Source organism: Eleutherodactylus coqui, chromosome 6 (genome assembly GCF_035609145.1).
Source record: "Eleutherodactylus coqui strain aEleCoq1 chromosome 6, aEleCoq1.hap1, whole genome shotgun sequence".
Classification (NCBI taxonomy): Eukaryota; Metazoa; Chordata; class Amphibia; order Anura; family Eleutherodactylidae; genus Eleutherodactylus; species Eleutherodactylus coqui.
In genome coordinates, this window is record NC_089842.1 from 7,546,352 (window position 1) to 7,564,163 (window position 17,812).

The 17,812-nt window shown below is 46.8% G+C and overlaps 1 protein-coding gene across 1 annotated transcript in view; it reads left to right on the top strand.

Annotated features, from left to right (window-relative positions):
* Positions 1–1,266: 1,266 nt before the first annotated feature.
* The window catches only part of LOC136631777 (NXPE family member 2-like), a 35,912-nt gene continuing 19,366 nt past the window's right edge, over positions 1,267–17,812 (top strand). The window contains exons 1-4 of the mRNA XM_066606112.1: positions 1,267–1,316; positions 1,458–1,555; positions 3,477–4,165; positions 5,448–5,509. Of these exons, the coding sequence (XP_066462209.1) occupies positions 1,466–1,555; positions 3,477–4,165; positions 5,448–5,509 (841 nt within the window). The 5' untranslated portion in view covers positions 1,267–1,316; positions 1,458–1,465. The remainder of the gene's footprint in view (positions 1,317–1,457; positions 1,556–3,476; positions 4,166–5,447; positions 5,510–17,812) is intronic.

Below are 17,812 nucleotides of genomic sequence, written 5' to 3' on the forward strand. Positions count from 1 at the left end.
TGACCGGCCTCTACTGGCCGTTGTACATTACTGCACTTTATATATTTCTCTATGGAGTGTTGTATGTGACTTCTAATGGCTGCAGAGATCAGGTGGGAGATCTGAAGGACTTGATATCATAGAGAGCTACAAGCTGGAGAGCAATTTCAGTAGTACTAACCCTAAGAGAGACTGGATTGCTAGGAGAGAGAGCTGCAAAAGACTGAGGGGTTGGCTTGGGGAGCCATGTTAGACTTGTCCTGGAGAATCTGTTCCTGTTGGAAAGGGACAGTTGCGCAAGAAAGGAGGCAGCTGGTATTTACGGTAAGAAGCTCAGCTCAATAATGCACCAGAAACAGCATCAATGAGAGAACAAAGCTGCAGGGACTACAACTAAAGAGACAACTACAAAGGATTCACATTGTCCTGCGAATCGGGGTACTCCCAACAGATGTCCAAAGATGCATCACCTACCTTACAGTACCAACCACGCTGGAGATATGTAAGCGAGGTTGGCCCTCACGGGCAGTGACATAAATGCAGGTCTGCCATCAAAATACTTGACTTCAAGCCAACAACAGAGGAACATATATTCATCCACCAGTTGCGAACAAGTTATTGGACAACACCTGTGGGCGACTACCATTGCTGGGTGACATGTTGGGTGGTACTACAGTGAAATGTGTTGCTGATCTCTGATTCATCACAGATTGTTACCATCCCTCCGCTCACGGTTGAGTTAAGCAGACTCTAATGGGACATTTACCCACAATGATTACCGCTTAAAATTAATTCAAACTAACTAAATTGAGCGATAATTGTTCAGTGTAAATACAAAAACCTAGTTTACAATTCGTTCTCTATTCATTATCGCTGACTTTCAGGTGAAGCGCTGAGTGAGAAGCCCGCGATCTAGCGGTGAAGTCTGTCAGTCTAAACGCTCTACACGTGCGTCAACAACCTTCGCGGTCACGTCAGCGCTCGTGCAGATGTTTAGACGACTCTCACCGTGTAAAAGGGACATCAGTTAAGAGTCAGGTTGTCTAACGTCTGACTAACCGCATATTCCTATCTATTACCAGAAGCTTCTACGGTAACTTCATCTCCAGGGCTGTTTTTGACTTCCTCTGGATCAAATTGGGGAGTGATAGGCTGAACTAGATGGACAGAAGTCTTTCGTCAGCCTAGCATACCGTGTTACAAGCAAACAATAAAAATAAAACCTCCTTCTAGTGATATATTCAGCACACACCCATTGTCCTACTTCATTTGCTTTGGTTTAACAAGGTATCGCTTCTGCTGTTCCAGTTTTCATAGATGACGGCGAGAGCGGCGTGGTAAGTTCAACTTTGTGTAGTGTAGAGATAGAAATGGCAGAAATAGATATAGATATTAGATAGATAGATATGAGATAGATAGATCTACTGTAGCTGTTCTGTGAAATCTAGTTTTTAGTGATACTTTGTATCCCTTCTCAGCAGGCACAATGAGCGCCCTCAGATATAAGGGTTATCTGATCTCATTGGTGGCGTTCTGTCTCCTGGCCGGCATGATTTATCACCAAAGCTTAAAAAAGGTAACTTTGTGATCACTGAATGTTTGTACTGTCAGTATAGTAGGAATTCATGGTGGCAGATCATTTACTAAAGAAGCACACACAGCATCTAAGCTGCGCCACTTTTTTTGCGTTTCTACAGATGGGCGGAGTTAACAGGTTTTGCGGAACTTGCAGCGTTTTTTGCTGTAGAATTTGTATCTGTAAGTGCATTTTTATCTGTAAATGTTCCACTGTGGAATGTGTTGCGGTTTCGTGATCCGATAGATCCCGCACGGACGTCACGCTGGCAAACTTTTCCAAGCATCAGCAAACACAGATTTCCAGGCAGATTCAGAGCTTTTCCGCAGTGGAAAAGCAGCAAAAACCACAACAATGCTGTATTTGCGGTTTTTGATACAGAGTTTTTGTTACCCATTGATCTCCATGGAGAATATCTGCAGCAGTCGCGCACGGTTACCGCAACATAAATGGACAGATTTTAAAACCGCAGCGTCTTTCAAATGTTCTGCTTTGGAGAAGTAAACATTTGTGACGTGTAAAGCTGATTTGTTGGATCGCATTAACTTGTACTGTAAACGCTGCGGAGTCTCCACAGTGGCTACACAAGCGGACATTCGCAGCGATTACGCTCATGGAGTTTTGCCCTTACGCACATTTATTTACGTGCAAAATATGGAGTACTGAATCCCCATTGATTTGCACTGGGGCATCTAAACCAGCGTTTTTCACGCCCGGCGGCCTGCACACTACATGCATTTGCATATCCTAACTGTCGTCTGTGATGCGGACAAGATTAGGTCATGCAATGGAGTCTGTGCCTGCGATAGTGAGTAAAATCCGTGTGCTGTCTGCGTGTCGGGGCTCCTTCATGCGGGCGTACTTCTCATCAGTATTTTGTGAGTCAAAACAGAAGTGAGTCCAAAATATGGAAGAAATGCAAATGCTGGTTTTGACCCACAAAATACTGATGAAAAATACGCCCGCGTGAAGGAGCCCTCAGGCATCTCAGTGTGAATCCACATTAGATGGGAAAAAACAGCGATCGGAGCGACTTCCAATGAGCCCGGTCATCGATGCTAGGCTGGCCAGGGCCGGGATGTCACTGCCGACTGCGTGTCATCTCTAGTTCTGGCCCACACTGCCCCCAGTCCAGTGGAATGTGATGGCGGGAGTAATCAGGACGTACGGAAACAGCCGAACGAACTTAACTGCACTATTTCTGTAACTCTCTAAGTTTCTAAGGGCTCATTCACACGGGCGTATTGTCAACGTATATTTGCCATGCATAACACGTGGTGAATGGAGGTCATGAAAGTCGCACAAAAATTATGCAAATATGAACTCCATTCTATTGACTGCATACCCTATTTTTTTGCGTTCCTCAGAACGCATCGCCCAATATTTTCATTGGGACAGCCAAACATACCACATGCCATGCGATGTGCATGTGAGCTCGATGTCATGTTTCCTATTGAAATCAATGGGAAATACTTGCAGATCCTCCAATGCGTGTGAAAGAAGCGCTGGAGGATCGGAGGTGATGCAAAGTGTTTTTGCATTAAAAAGCCTCATATGTGTGAGTAAAATGCACATTATCAGGTGCGATATTGGGATGGATTTCTCGGTCCGATATCATGGTCGGCTCTGTGAAGGTAACCTTATGGAAACAATGTAGCAAAGTACCCACAGCTCCTGAGTTGTAGAAACATTGTTGCTTGCGGTGCTACACGGTTTCCTTAACCGCCATTGATTTATATGCTATATATCCCTTTAAGGTGCTTCAGGTAAAGCAACAAAGGCAATGGTTACTAAAGTCATACAAACCAAACAAAGACATAATAGGAAAAGAAAGCTTGGAAAACCATTAGACCGACTACACCAATGCCATTGTAGACTCATTGATGACTGTAGCACTTCTATTATATTTTCTCTTTGACAGCCTTTTAATAAAGAGGATCGCATTGAATTAACTAATGGCGCCACTAAACCACCTTCAGCAATTCAAATGCGGGTCAATGAAATCTACAATCAGATAGACCAGAGGATGCCTAAAGTAACTTTCGCCGATAAAGACAATACAACCAGCGCCACTCACAGCAAAGTGTTCATCAAGAACCCCCAAACCCGTTATTGTGTTGGGGACCAGTTAACCGTACGGGTCGATGTATATGACTATCTAGCAAAGAGAAAAACCTACGGAGGAGATTATCTTAGATCAAGAATTTCCAACCCAAAGACGAGAGCAGGCTCTTCCGGAAGTATCAAAGACTTTAACAATGGAACGTATCACATTGATTATACCTTGTTTTGGGAAGGTGCAGTGGTGGTGACCGTATTTCTCATACACCCAAGTGAAGCAGTCTCCGCACTCTGGAAGGCAAGAAACAGCTGGTACGGCTATGTAGACCACGTAGGGAAATTCATAAGAGAAGGGGAAGAGAAGGTGACAAAGTGTGGATTTGCACTCGATACAAAAGAGGAGCTGTGTGAATACGCTGACCACGACAACGAGGAATACTTTTATTGTGTCAAACCTCAAAATTACAGCTGTGATTCGTATGCGGAGTTTAAAAATTGGAAAACTTCCCGTTCAAGGCTGTCCCGACTGGAGGCAAGTCTGCTGGTCAGGTAGGTGATCATACCGTTATTTTAGAGAACACATTAAAGAGGTTGTCCACCGCTAAACTTTTTACCTATCCTCAGGCAGACCGCCATTTGGAACATCCACCAATCAGCTGCTTGCTGGGCTGCTGACAGTGTGTACAGAACAGGAAGCAGACAGCTTCGTATACATCTCGTGAATGAACTGTAAAAACCTGGTACATGGTGCAACCTTCCAATTAGGATACTCTTGGCAAGTGGCTGAAGATAGTGTCAGGCAGACAGATGTGGATCCGCCTTGACACACAGTGGTTTGACTTTGGGTTATCTAAGGTGGCAGCACCTGGAGAACCCTGGTTTTCACATTTAACACCAAGCCATTACACACACAGATAGTCTTGCTGCTGACATTGCAGTGGGCCAAGGTGTGGTACATGGAGGTCTGAACAGGGATGTAGTGAGGAAACCAGCTGAAGTTTGGGCTGGCAGCACAGGTGCGTAAAAGAGGTCCAACCTGAAGGTGAGGGTAGGCAACAAACAATAGCAGAGTCCAAAAAATAGGGCTGAGGTCAGCGGCGTCGACTGAAAGCAGGTAAGCAGTGACAGATAAATTTTGTTATTGAGTAAAACACCAGCAAAGAAACACGTTTCAAAGCAAGGGGCCCCTTCATCAGTTAAGCTGTGATACAGGCAGTAATCACCAGTATTAATGCAGCTTTTGTATGGTTCAGTAACGGGAAGTTAAGAATTAGGCACAAATTGAGGCAAAAGGACCTCAATTGCCAAGAGTATCTTCATTGGTTAAGTTGCGCAACGTACCACGTTTTTACAGTTCATTCACATGATTTTTAATGCCCACCCATCAGGGTAAGGCATCCACCTCATTGGCAGCACTTTCGTTTGAACTTCATCTCTATGTTTTGCTCATGGCCATACCCAACATTCTCATCTTTAAGGACCATTTCAAGTTTGCTCCACCCACGTTTTCTTCATACTAGTTCCTTAGACTGGTAACGCATTGAATTAAACGTCATACTAACCTAGGTCACTGCAATGTGTACACACTGGCAGCCGGGGGCAGCAGACCCTTGCCAATCAACAATTGACTACCTATCCAGAGGACACGTCATCAGTAGTGACAAGGTGGACAGCCCCTCTAATAGGTTTTCAACTTTGTTGAGAAGAATAATGCGCCAGGTAGGAGATTGTAGGAATATATTATTCTGGTGCAGATGTGTAGGAAGCAAATGTTAAATTCTTTGGTAAATTCTATTTCCTAAATTAAAAGAGCTCCAATTTTTTCCTTTAGGTCGAATGTCAGAGTAGAAATTCCCGTAAATTTTGAGGCAGTGAATGTCGTTCTCTGTAACAGTAAGTACGAACCATTATATAAAGTGGAAATGAGCTTCTGGTATGTCACAGGAGATTTTGGAGTGCCATTCAGGTGTCATGGCAGCCTAGGGCCTTCTGAAGACCCTTGACTGCCTCCAGTGGTTGTATATGATGATGTGCCTGTGGCCTGTGTCATGCCTTAATAGGATGTTTGTCAGAATACAGTATAATGCAATACCGTGTACAACCCTAATTCCAAAAAAGTTGGGACGCTGTGCAAAATGTAAATAAATGTGAACGAAAAAGAATGTAATTATTTGGAAATCTCATATAATTATATTCTATTCACACTAGAACACAGAACACATAGAAGAAGGGGGAAGGGCGACCTTTTTCTATTTTACTTTAAAAAATTACCTCAATTAGAAATTGATGGCAGCAACACATCTCACAAAAGTTCAAATGCTTGCGAGTTCAAGTCCCCTAAGTAAATGTGTAAAAAAAGATTTAATAAAGTATTTTGCAATGGCTGTGTACGTAAAAGTATGAACTATTAAAACCTTACAAGGTTTATGCCAGACGGTGAAGGCCGTTAAAAAAAAAAAAAGATGGAACGCCAGAATTGCAAATTTTGTTTTGATATCCCAACTTTCAAAAAATTTGAATTAAAAGTGATCAAAAATATGTATGTTTCCCAATGGCATTCATAAAAACTACAGCTCAACCTGCAAAAAAAGGAGCCTAACACAACCCAATTAACAAAAAGATTAAAATGTTATGGTTCTCAGAATAAGGAAAGCCATTGTGCTCACCAATTTATCCACTTGTGTTCCTATGATGATGTTCCATAGTTTTCTTCCCATCTATCTTTACCAGCCTCCAGTTCCGACCTGTTAAGGCGGGTCCCTCTTACCAGCCTCTGGTGCTCCGTCAGGCTTTCGTGCAGTCCTCAGTCCCGACAGAGCATTGCTTGCTGGTAACGGGGGTTGAAAACCCCACCTCCAGCAAGCAATTGTTCTGATTAGCTGAACCACGGTGCTCAGGGACCAATCAGAGCTGGCACTCAATGAACCAATCACCGCCATTCAATGTGATGCTGTGATTGGTTCATTACCAGCAAGTGATGCTCTGTCGACGTGCTTCACTGTTGCCTGCAGACATTCATTATTGTGCTGCTCTCTAAACCTTCGGTAAACAAGCTGCCTTTTGTTGCAGACAAATTTCACATTGTGATTCCTCAGTCTGGAGCATCGGCTGCCATTTTTCTGCCCCGGTTCTTATGTTTTTGTGCGTAGTTGAGTCACTTGGCTTTCTTTCTACATGGAAGGTATGGCTTTTTGTCACAGTTCTTCCATAAAGGCAACTTCTGGCCAGACTTCTTCAAACAGTAGATGGGTGTACATGGATACTACTGGTTTCTGCCAGTTCTGAGCTGATGGCACTGCTGATCATCTTCTGATTTTAAAGGAAAGAAAGCATGATGTGTCTTTTATCTGCTACACTAAGTTTCCTTGGCTGACTATTGGGTCTACAGTCCTCAACGTTGCCCGTTTCTTAATACTTCTTTAAAAGAGCTTGAACAGTACATCTTGAAACCCCAGTCTGCTCTGAAACCTTTGCCTGGGAGAGCCCTTGCTGATGTGGTATAATTAATTTCCTTGGGTCTGGTTGCTGTACTCAGTCTTGCCATAACGTGTGACCTGCCATGAGCACAGTACAGTTTTTCTTTTTTCAATATTTGTATTTCCTATGCTGTCGCTTATCGGTGACACAGGTGTAGTGGTCCAGAGTTGGGGAGTCTTTGGTGTATGTCCTTTTTGTTTGTTGTCTTTTGTGTATTGGTGGGTCTATGTTGGTGCTAACCAGCTTGTCTGTCTCAAGTTATGTGTATTGGCCCAGACAATTCATAAAAAGGTCAAATGTCTGGTGTCTCTCTAACTAACTTCATCTAACTTTGTGTCTATGATGTGTTTGGTGGTTTGGGAGAAGTTAAGAGGTAGAGTCTAGCATACTGAGAGGAAGTTGGGGAAATGTAGCCGGTGGAGCAGGATGTGCCAGTGGGAGGCTGAAGCTCGCTTTTGCTTCTGCCTACGCAGAGCCAATGGGCTATCTCACTCTCATTGAGATATGACCACTTAAAAGGACTGAAGCTCAGAGTAACAGATCCTGGTGGGACCAGCTGGAAAGAGTAGTTAACAAGCAAAGAGAGGCAGGATTTATAATGAAACTACGGTGTCAGGAGTGAACCCCCAGGGTTCCTCTATTCCGATAACTTGAACTGTGGATGCCTAGAATCGAGAAGGAAAGTGCCTCCTAGAAGAAAGCGTGAGAGTGTGTGTAACAGAGATGAATCTAAGGAAGCCTACCAGAAGTGTTGTGTCTGAACTATCAACTTGTTGTGTTCTTGGAAAATCAAAGCTGGATTCAGTGAGTAAAGAAAACAGAGTACCTCCGGTTTTGAAAACTATTTTTGTTTGTGTACTCTTTTATTTAATGACGAGCAACCATCTACTGGAAAAGAGGTACTGGTGTCACGTGGCAATACCATTAGGACTAATCATCATCATTTATATCTGTCTGTTCTATTTTGCTGGGCCCAGGATAGCCATTGTGGGAGAAAGATCACAGTGCCACCCGTGATAACCATCTTGAGAATCCCAATGGTCTCCTCCGCAATGGCTCGCCTCCGACCGGATGCCACACAGGCACCTTCAGCCCATACGCAGTGTTAATTGCACGTGGGCTGTGAGTTGGACGGCCTTCACTGACTTCAATGAAGGCCGTCTGCGTGGCGTTTGCGGCAAAATAGAGCATGCTGAAATTTTTCTTCAGCTCGCAGAATACGTGATTTGAGTGTGAATTAAAAAGCGAAAGTTCATGTTTTTCAATGCCTGCGTTTTGCTGCACGGACTCTAATCGCGGATTTCGCAATTGGATCCTAGAGGATCATAGGGTGACAAGAGTACTGCGTATACAGTAGTTATCTGCACACCGGGGGCGTGCTAGAGGCGCAGTGCATGAGCTGACACACTGTACAGAACTCAGTATTTGTCTTCATGATGTGACATTACAACTGAATCACTCAATGTTCCGGATCTCCTGGGTCACAGTTAGCAGGTCACCGGCATAAAGCACCAGTGCACTCTGCTCTCTATCCCTCCCTTCATCACTTACTGCTCTTTACATTCTGTTGACTTGTTGAGATGTTTGAGAACTCAACCTTCTGAAACTTGCAGTTTTCACAGGCACAGTGTGCATTAAGTGATCCTCTGTCAGTTCTGGTCTTAGGTTAGATGGCACTCTGTGCAGGATTTTTTATAATATATATAATATATTGCACTGATAGGCAGTCTGCTTGTGCAGAAACCAGTAAGATAGCAGCATATCTACGCCAGAAAAACTCAATGACTAACTACTGCACTAGATCCAAGCACCTACCATAAATACAGCACTAAAACCAAGTTGATTACATAATTACAGCACCAGAACCAATCAATATAAATACAGCACCAGAACCCAATTCATAACATAAATACAGCCAAACCAACCTTAATACATAGATGCAATACCAGAATTAGGTTCATAACATAAATAGAACACTAAAAACAAGCTCCGTACATAGATACAGAGCCAAGCTCATTACACAAATAGAGCACCAAAGTCCAACTCATTACATAAGTACAATACCAGAACCTAGCTCATAACCTAAACAGAGCACCAGAACCAAGATCACTACATAAAAAAGCAGAACTAAGGTTGGTACATGAATATAATATAAAAATAGAATTAAACTAATAAGCCCTGTTACAGGCCAGTATTTTCAGAGTCTGCACTGACCCCTAGCGCCGGTTAACTCTCCTCCAGCAGGGGAAACCCAGACCTGCAGAGCCGACAGCTTCCAGGGCCTCCGATGATGTCATGTGATACCCTGTGTGGGAGGAGTCAGGGATCACATGACCACGGGGGCTAAGTAAATGTAGGAATCTGCGGCGGTGGGAGGACTCTGCAGCTGTGTGTGTCAGTGTGGGAGTCAGTCAGGATGGATGGATGTAGTGGAGCTTTGTGTGTTGGAGCTGTGGGGTTATGTATGGATGGAGTGAGTGAGTGGAGCTGTGGGTGTGATCTGTGTGGGGGTCAGAATGGGTGTAGTGGAGCTGTGTGTGTGATGTGTGGGGGTCAGAATGGTCAAAATGGATGTAGCAGAGCTGTGTGTATGATTGTGGGGGTCAGAATGGATGTAGTGGAGCTGTGTGTGATGTCTGGGGATCAGGATGGATATAGCGGAGCTGTGCGTGGGGGTCAGAATGGATGGAGCAGAGCTTTGTATGTGATGTGTGTGGGGCTCAGGATGGATGTAGCACAGCTGTGTGTGCGATGTGTGTGGAGGTCAGAATAGATGTAGTGCCTTTTTGGCTGCTGCATCACACTCTTGACTCATCTTCAGTGTATGATCTATTAGTATACCCAAGTCTGTTTCACATGTGCTTCTGCTTAGCCCAATTCCTCCCATTCTGTATGTGCTTTTTTAATTTTTTTTGCCCATATGTAGGACTTTGCATTTCTCCTTGCTAAATACTATTCTGTTAGTCACCGCCCACTGTTCAAGCTTCATTTATAAAAATGTTGACCAACACCGGGCCTAGGACAGAGCCTTGTGGTTCCTCACTTGATACATTCTTCCACTTGGATGTGCAGTAGAGATGAGCAAGCACCAAAATGCTCAGGTGCTCATTGCTCGAGTCGAACTTTTCGTAATGCTTCGCGTAATGAACCCCATTGGAGTCAATGGGGGACTCATGCATTTTTGTATGGGACCGATGTTCCACTTAGGTGATGACAAGTGAAACACCAGAAAACATCAGAAAGTCATGAAAAAGACCACAGAAACGGATAGGGAAGGGCAGGGGCAGCATGCATGACTGCATCTAAGGCTCCCAGGTCCCACTATTAAGCCAAAATGGGGGCAAGAGCCTAGCAGTCACCCCCCTAACAATTTACTTGGGACAAACCCTCATTAGCAAGGCACACACGCTTGCACATCTTAGCTAAACACCACATTACCTGCAACCAAGGACAATCACAGCCTGCGGGTGACACTGCTGCCTCTTCTCCTAGGTTACATGCTGCCCAACCCTCCGCGCAACCCTGTGGCCACAGCGCACACAAAATTTTCCCTGTGCAGTTTTCAGCTGGCCTCATGCCACACGCTCGCTTGATAGCCATACCACCCTCATGTCTATTTATAAGTGCGTACTGGATCAGGAGGAACCGGAGGCACACACAACAAAGGGTTGGCAGAGCTAAGCAGCGACCCTCTTTGAAAGTGTGGGCGATAGCCCACAATGCTGCTGAGAATTAATGATAAATTGACGTACAATTATCAATCCAATCCCGTGCCACCTCATCACAAAATTGTCAGGAGCTGCAAACGTGGGCATAAAGGGGACTCAGGTGCCAGCACTTCTACACATCTCCACAATGCAGCAATACTCTGTGTGGGAAGCACGTGAGCGGGCCCAGGGTGAGGCTCGGTCCCAGCCTCCACCTTGTGTGACCCAAGGTGCCGCGAGTTACATAGCAATGGGAAATCCATGTGTCCCCACACAATTCATTCTGTGTAGGTGTCAGATAGCTCAACACCACAATGGGAAGTCTTTGAGTTCCTTGGGCTCGCCTATGCTGTTGGTGCAAAAAGATGGTATTACACAGAAAGAAATCAGAGTGCCCAAAAATGGCAGAGTTTCACCCCCCAAGGGCCTCGGCCCACATTTCTACCCTAGTCAGTCAGTGTATTTGTGCCAGACAGGTAAAACACCGCGATGGGAAGTCTTTGTGCACCCATAGCATAGGCGAGCCCCTGGAACCCAAGGAAAGTATTACACATGAAGAAGTCAGAGTGCCCAAACATGGCAGAGTTTTACCCCGCCAAGGACCTCCGCCTCTGCCTACATTTCTGCCCAATTCATTTTTTGTATGTATTAGATTAGATGAGGAAGCCTTTGTGCATCCACAGTATAGGCGAGCCCCTGGAACCCAGTGACAGTATTAAACAGGAAGAAAGAGAGTACCCAAACATGGCAGAGCTTCACCCCACCCAGGACCTCGGCCTCGACCACATTTCTGCCCAATTCATTCTTTGTATGTGTCAGATAGCTGAACAATGCAATGGGAAAGCCTTTGTGCACCCACAGCATAGACGAGCCCATGAAACTCAAAGCCAGTATTACACATAAAGAAATCACAGTGCCCAAACATGGCAGTTTCAGCCCCCCCCAAGGGACCTCGGCCCACACTTCTGCCCTAGTCATTCAGTGTATAAGTGCCAGATAGGTAAAACACTGCAATGGGAAAGCAGTCTGCACCCTAGCCAAGTCACTCAGTGTATTTCTGCCAGACAGGTAAAACAATGCAATGGGAAGTCTTTGTGCTCCCACATCATAAGCAAGCCCATGAAACTCAGACGGTATTACACATAAAGAAATCAGAGCACCCAAACAAGGCAATTTCACCCACCAAGGACCTCGGCCTCGGCTCACACCCTCAGTAATCATGGACATACAGCGGACTCTGATGCTAGTACAGCTGTGAAAGTCTCTTTAAATCAATCACGGTTGCTTTCATCGCTCCAAAGACTGGATGAACCACAAAGAAGTTCCACAGGCCAAACCTGGTGCAGTTGATTCTTCACCCCCCCCCCTAGGACTTTGGCCTCTGCACACACCCTCAGTAATCATGGGCCTCAAGCAGACTCAGATGCAGTAATGCTCCTTTTGTTTTGCCCAAACCTCTGTCTCAGATAACTGTGGTAACACAAGAGAAAAAGCATATTGCCCAGTGCTGCTCCCCAGACCCCAAGCAGAAGGAGGAAGTGGCATAATAAGGCTTAGAAACCATGACCGAGGTAGGACCCGCAATACTTTGTGCGGGAAGTATGTGAGCGGGCCCTGGGTCAGGCTTGGTCCCAGCCTCCACCTTGTGTGACCCGAGGTGCCGTAAGTTAAATAGCTATGGGAAATCCATGTGTTCCCACACACTTCATTCTCTGTATGTGTCAGGCAGCTGAACACTGCAATGGGAAACCTTTGTGCACCCACAGTATAGGCGAACCCCAGTAACATTTCTGTAGCTAGAGTATAGGCGAACCCATCAAACCTTTCAGTAGCAAGTGTATAGGCGGACCCCAGTAACATTTCTGTAGCAAGAGTATAGGCAAACGCCTCAAACCTTTCAGTACCAAGTGTATAGGCAGACCTCTGTAACATTTCTGCAGCAAGAGTATAGGCGGACCCCAGTAACATTTCTGTAGCAAGAGTATAGGCAAACGCCTCAAACCTTTCAGTACCAAGTGTATAGGCGGACCTCTGTAACATTTCTGTAGCAAGAGATAGGCGAACCCCTGTAACATTTCTGTAGCAAGAGTATAGACAGACCCCTGTAACATTTCTGTAGCAAGAGATAGGGGAACCCCTGTAACATTTCTGTAGCAAGAGTATAGGCGGACCCCTGTAACATTTCTGTAGCAGGAGTATAGGTGAACCCATCAAACCTTTCAGTACCAAGTGTATAGGCGGACCCTTGTAACATTTCTGTAGCAAGAGTGTAGGCGAACCCCTAAAACATTGGTTACCAAGAGTATAGGCGAAGGCTGGAAAAATTAGTTAGAAAACAGTATAGGCAAGGCCCTGAAAAATTTGTGTACCAAGAGTACCAATGTACCCCTGAATAATTGCTCAACCGCGAGGGCAGGTGAAGCCCATAAACATTTTTTAGATAAAGCTCACTGTTGCTTAATTTGTAACAGAGCCTGCAGGCAGCCCTGTGAAAAAAATTTGGTTTCTGTTAAAGTATAAATACTTTTGAAACTTTGAAAAATTGTAAAAAAACTTTTAAACAGAGCCTTTTGAGCCGCAGAAAAATTGGCAGTTCAGCGTGATGACATGCTGTTTTAGGAGGAGGCGTAGTAGGAGGAGGAGTAAGAATATCCAAGAGTGATTGACAAAGCTAATTCCTCCTTTTTTTGTGGTGATAGAGGATGCATTTTTCTCCTGTTGCAGAGAAAAGTCATTAGGTTCCACTGCTTCCATCTTTATGAGTGCAAGCATGTCGGCACTGGCAGTTGACAGGCTGGTACACTTATCCGTGATGATTCCCCCAGCTGCACGAAACACCCGCTCTGACAAGACGCTAGCGGCATGGCAGGCCAGCACTTCCAGGGCCTACAGCGTAGGTTTGTCCCACGTGTCCAGCTTTGACACCAAATAGCTGTATGGAGCAGAGGCATCACGGAGGACGGTGGTACGATCGGCTACGTACTCCCTCACCATCTTTTTACAGTGCTTCCTCCGATTCAGCCTTGTCTGGAGAGTGGTGACACAGTCTTGCTGGGAAGCCTTAAAGCTGGCAAAGGCCTTAGAGAGTGTTCCCCTGCCTACGCTGGACATGCTGCCTGATCCCCGCTCCTCCCCTGCTACTTGGCCCTCGGAACTGTATCTTCTACCACTAGCGCTATCAGATGGGAAATTTAGCATCACTTTTTCCACCAGGGCCCTGTGGTATTGCAGCACTTTTGTACCCCTTTCCTCTTTGGGAAAGAGAGTGGAAAGGTTCTCCTTATACCGTGGGTCAAGAAGGGTGTACACCCAGTAATCCGTAGTGGCCAGAATGTGTCTAACGTGAGGGTCATGTGAAAGGCAGCCTAACATGAAGTCAGCCATGTGTTCCAGGGTCCCAGTACGCAACACATCGCTGTCCTCACTAGGAAGATGACTTTTAGGATCCTCCTCCTCCTCTTCAGCCCATACACACTGAACAGATGAGAGGAAAGCAGCATGGGTACCCTCTGCAGTGTGGCCAGCTGTCTCTTCCCCCTCCTCCTCCTCCCCCTCCTCCTCCTTTCAAAACGTGCTGAGATATAGACGTGAGGGTGGTCTGGCTATCAAGCGACATACTGTCATTCCCCGTCTCCTGTTCCAGCCGCAAAGCGTCGGCCTTTATGCTTAGCAGCGAACTTCTCAGCAGGCAAAGCAGCAGGATAGTAATTCTAATGATGGCTGCATCGCCGCTTACCATCTGGGTAGCCTCCTCAAAGTTTCCGAGGACCTGGCAGATATCTGCCATCCATGCCCACTCCTCAGTAAAGAATTACGGAGGCTGACTACCACTTCACGGCCCATGTTGCAGCTGGTATTCCACTATTGCTCGTACAGCCTGGCCAACATGTGCAGCGTAGAATTCCAACATGTGGGCGCGTCGCATAGCAGTCGGTGCTCTGGCAGCTGAAACTGACGTTGCAGGGTCCTCAGGGTGGTAGCGTCTGTGATGGACATGCGGAAATGTGCGCAGATGCGGCGCACCTTGCCGAGCAGGTCAGACAAGTGGGGGTAGTTTTTCAGAAACCACTGAACCACCAGATTGAAGACGTGGGCCAGGCATGGCATGTGTGTGAGGCTGCCATACTGCAGAGCTGCCACCAGGCTACGGCCGTTGTCACACACGACCATGCCCAGTTGGAGGCTCAGCGGCAAAAGCCAGAGGTCGGTCTACTCTGTCAGACACTGCAACAGCTCGGGGCCCTTGCCTCTTGTCACCTAAGCTGATTAGTTCCAGCACGGCCTGCTGACGCCTGCCCACCGCTGTGCTGCCGCGCGCTACCGACTGCTGTCCATGTGCTTGCACTTCTTAATTGAGAGGTAGAGGTGGCGGAGAAGGAGGGGGAAGGTTTGGAGGAGGTGGCATAAAACGCCGCAGATACCACCACCAAGGTAGGACCCGCTATTCTGGGTGTGGGTAGGACATGAGCGGTCCCAGGCTCTGACTCGGTCCCAGCCTCCACCAAATTCACCCAATGTGTCGTCAGGGAGATCTAGTATACAGAATATGTATGTGTGGCAGCATATATGAGTGCAATCAGTTATTCAAAAAAAGAAAGAACTTTATTGATCCATGTAGCCTATTCAGGCAACGTTTCAGCCACACATCGGCCTTTTTCAAGCCATCTGACCAGGCAAAGAGTCCATGCTGAAAAAAAAAAAGCATGGACTCTTTGCCTGGTCAGATGGCTTGATAAAGGCCGATGTGTGGCTGAAACGTTGCCTGAATTGGCTACATGGATCAATAAAGTTCTTTCTTTTTTTGAATAACTGATTGCACTCATATATGCTGCCACACATACATATTCTGGATGATATCTACGTTGCTAGTTCACAACCTTTTGTGGCTATTGCATTCCTTGTACTGAGGAGGTTCCTCCCTGATGGGAGTTTTTTTGTAATCAGTGAGTGCTGTGGGCTTCTAGCATTTCGGTCAGGGAGATATAGTGGCCCTGCCCGCCAGTACTTGTCCACGTGTCCATGGTTAAGTTGGCCTTCCCTGTAACCATGTTGGTGAGGGCATGATTTATGTTGCAGGAGACGTGCTGGTGTAGGGCTGGGATGGCACACCGGGGAAAATAGTGGCGACTGGGGACCAAGTAGCGCGGGACCGCTGCCGCCATCATGTTTTTGAAAGCCTCCGTTTCCACAAGCCTGTACGGCAGCATCTCCAGGCTGATTAATTTGGCAATGTGCACATTTAAAGCTTGTGCATGCGGGTGGGCGGCGGTGTATTTCCACTTTCACTCCAATGCTTGAGAGACATTGCTGGATGGAGTGGAGGACGGTGGAGGTGAGGGTGTGGGTGCAGGCCGGGAGGCTCTCGTGCCTGCATCCTGGGAGGGGGTTGGATCTGTGTACCAGGTTGTGGCACAGGGGAAGAGGCAGTGGTGTGACCAAGATGCGGTGAGTGGCCTTCGTCCCACCTTTTGGGTACTTGGCCATCATATGCCTACGCATGCTGGTGGTGGTCAGGCTGGTAGTGGTGGCTATAGTGTACGCAAAATACCCCAGTTTGTCCCCTGTAATCCACACTATATAACCAGACTGTACACATTTTTAACAGTCTTTTTTTTTTTTTTGCTATAGTCTATGCAAAATACCCCAGTTTGTCCACTGTTATTCACACTGTATAACCAGACTGTACACATTTTTCATATTTTTTTTTCTTTTGCTATAGTGTACGCAACATACCTCGCAGTTTGCATAGCATTTTGACTCAGTGCATTATACAACATGATCAACACTAGGGGTAAGGGTTGAGGACGAGGACGTGGATGTGGGCATCTGAATGAGGGTGTGGGCAGAGGCCAAGGTCCTGGGAGGGGTGAAACAGTGCCTGCTGCTGAGGGAGAAGTAGAGGTTGCTGTTAGGGCAGTAAGTCTGAGGGAGGAGCAGACTGAGGATTCTGAGAAAGAGCTAGTGGATGATGAGGTGGATGATGAGGTGACTGACCCGACCTGGGTTGGTAAGCCTACTGAAGACAGTGCTTCAGAGGGAGAGGAAAGTGCAGCACCAGAACAGGTTGGAAGAGGCAGTGGGGTGGCCAGAGAGATAAGCAGGGCCAGAGCAAGTAATCCCCCAAATGTTTCCCACAGCACCTCTTCGCGGCAAGCTCCTGTGCAGAGGGCTAGGTGTTCGAAGGTCTGGAGGTTTTATAATGAGCGTGCGGACGACCGACGAACAGTGGTGTGCAACATGTACCGCACCCAGATCAGCAGGGGAGCTACCATTACCAGCCAGACCACCACCAGCCTGCGCAGGCATATGATAGCTAAGCACCCGACAAGGTGAAACGAAGGCCATTCACCGCCTCCGGGTCACACCACTGCCTCTTCCCCTGTGTCGCATGCTGGCGCTGAGATGCAATCCCCCTCCCAGGACGCAGGCACAAGCGTGTCCCACCCTGCACCCATCTTTTCACCTGTACGGTCCTGCCCTGCCTCCACCAATGTGTCCCAGCGCAGCGTTCAGCTGTCCATAACATAAACATTAGAGCGCAAGCGCAAATATACAGCCACCCACCCGCATGCACAATCACTGAAAAACCCTCATTAGCAAGGCATACCTCAGCTAAGCACCACACTACCACCAACAAAGCACAATCACTGCCTGCATGACACTCCGCTGCCACTTCTCCTGGGTTACATGCTGCCCACCCCCCCCCCCCCCCCCCGCACGACCCAGTGTCCACAGCGCACACCAAAGTGTCCCTGCGCAGCCTTCAGCTGGCCTCATAGCCACACCACCCTCATGTCTATTTATAAGTGCGTCTGCCATGAGGAGGAACCGGAGGCACACACTGCAGAGGGTTGGCAGGGCCAGGCAGCGACCCTCTTTAAAAGGGGCGGGGCGATAGCCCACAATGCTGTACAGAAGCAATAAGAAATCCAATCCTGTGCCACCTCCATCAGGAGCTGCACACGTGGGCATAGCAATGGGGAACCCATGTGCCACACACTATTCATTCTGT